Here is a 1,430-nt window from a genome sequence, read left to right as displayed (position 1 = left end):
ATTATCGAGAAGATTTTGCTGCGTGATGGAATACATGGAACGAGGGGATTTACGAGGCTTGATGGACAAATACGAGGACGAGAACCGTCGGATAGGCTTCGACGCTGCCAAGATCACGATCGCGCTGCATGTCGCTCATGCTCTGGCCTATTTGCACTCTCGAGACGTTCCGGTAATTCATCGCGACTTGAAGTCGAAGAATATTCTGCTGAACGAAGCGCTGGGAGCCAAGTTGACGGACTTTGGCGTCTCTCGGGAACGCGTAGACAGAGCGATGACTGCAGATGTGGGTACGTCACTTTGGATGGCTCCAGAGGTGATGATTGGGAATGCGTACGATGAGAAGGCAGACATGTTTTCGTTTGGAGTGGTGCTGTCGGAACTGTCGATGCATTCCCTGCCGTACTCACACGCCAAGCGTCCCGGGTCGAAAGATCAATTGTCGCCGCTGGTTATTCTCCATCGAGTAGTGACGGGAGCGTTAAGCGTGGAATTTGCTGAGACTGGACCGCGAAATATGGTAAGATTGGGTCTGGCTTGTGTGTCCATGGACCCTACGAAGAGACCGACAGCATCTGAAGCAATGCGTGTATTGCACGCCTTGTTAATGCAGGAAGTATCAGATTAGTGCTTGATTTTAGGGACTTCAACTATCATTTTGGGAGTCAACATTTGAATAATTAATTTTTCGTATCAATCAAAGCTCTGACATATCTAAACAGCAATCTCTAGTGTATAAAACTGACCGAGTTGTAGCCGAGTGTAGTTGCTTCTTGCACAAAGGAGCCGTCGCCGACACAGTCGACATTCGTGGGTGATTCAGAAACAATTCAGATTTAAGTGATTAAAGGTGTTTACTTGTACATAACCATTTCACTTTTTTTAAATATTGGCGAAAATGTCAAAAATAGAAAGTAAAAGGACTCAAAACACTCCAAAAAAGCAATTTTGCATCGTGACTGATATGCTCGTGGTTAGCCTAATGCATATTGGGGTCTCTCACCCCATTTAATCGGTGCTGACACGTTTTCAACCTTCTAGAATATAAAAAAATGACTAGGATTAAAAAAACGAGAACTAAACATGGAGGATACATTTATCTTTCGGGGCAATTACGTTTTGAGGAACTAAAGTAAAGAATGTGGGTCTACGGCAGAGTAGAGTGATGCACTTGCAAAAAAATAAACGATCTACAAATGGTCGAATACAACTAAAAAAAAATTTCGGTGGCTTTAACATACCATTAATTTCATGTTTTACGGATAGTGCTTTCAAAATTATATAAAAAGGGTATCAATTTTACGAACTGGTTTGCACCAATCGGATTGTGTAAAGAGGGTACCAATGCAGAATTTTAGTAGCTACGCGAGGAAAATCGAATCCCTGAAATAGATTTCAGAGAATAATCGGTCCATTCCAATGCTTGTTGA

The 1,430-nt window shown here is 42.8% G+C and overlaps 1 protein-coding gene across 1 annotated transcript; it reads left to right on the top strand.

Moving 5' to 3' along the window:
- Nucleotides 1-25: 25 nt before the first annotated feature.
- PITG_20960 (protein kinase) lies at nucleotides 26-628 on the top strand (the record flags this gene model as incomplete). Its single annotated transcript, XM_002895314.1, has 1 exon — nucleotides 26-628. The coding sequence occupies one exon, from the start codon at nucleotides 26-28 to the stop codon at nucleotides 626-628; it is 603 nt and encodes a 200-aa protein (XP_002895360.1).
- Between the last annotated feature and the right edge of the window lie 802 nt (nucleotides 629-1,430).

Source organism: Phytophthora infestans, genomic scaffold, assembly GCF_000142945.1.
Source record: "Phytophthora infestans T30-4 supercont1.198 genomic scaffold, whole genome shotgun sequence".
NCBI classification, from domain to species: Eukaryota; Oomycota; class Peronosporomycetes; order Peronosporales; family Peronosporaceae; genus Phytophthora; species Phytophthora infestans.
This window is presented reverse-complemented; position numbering and strand designations above follow the sequence as displayed.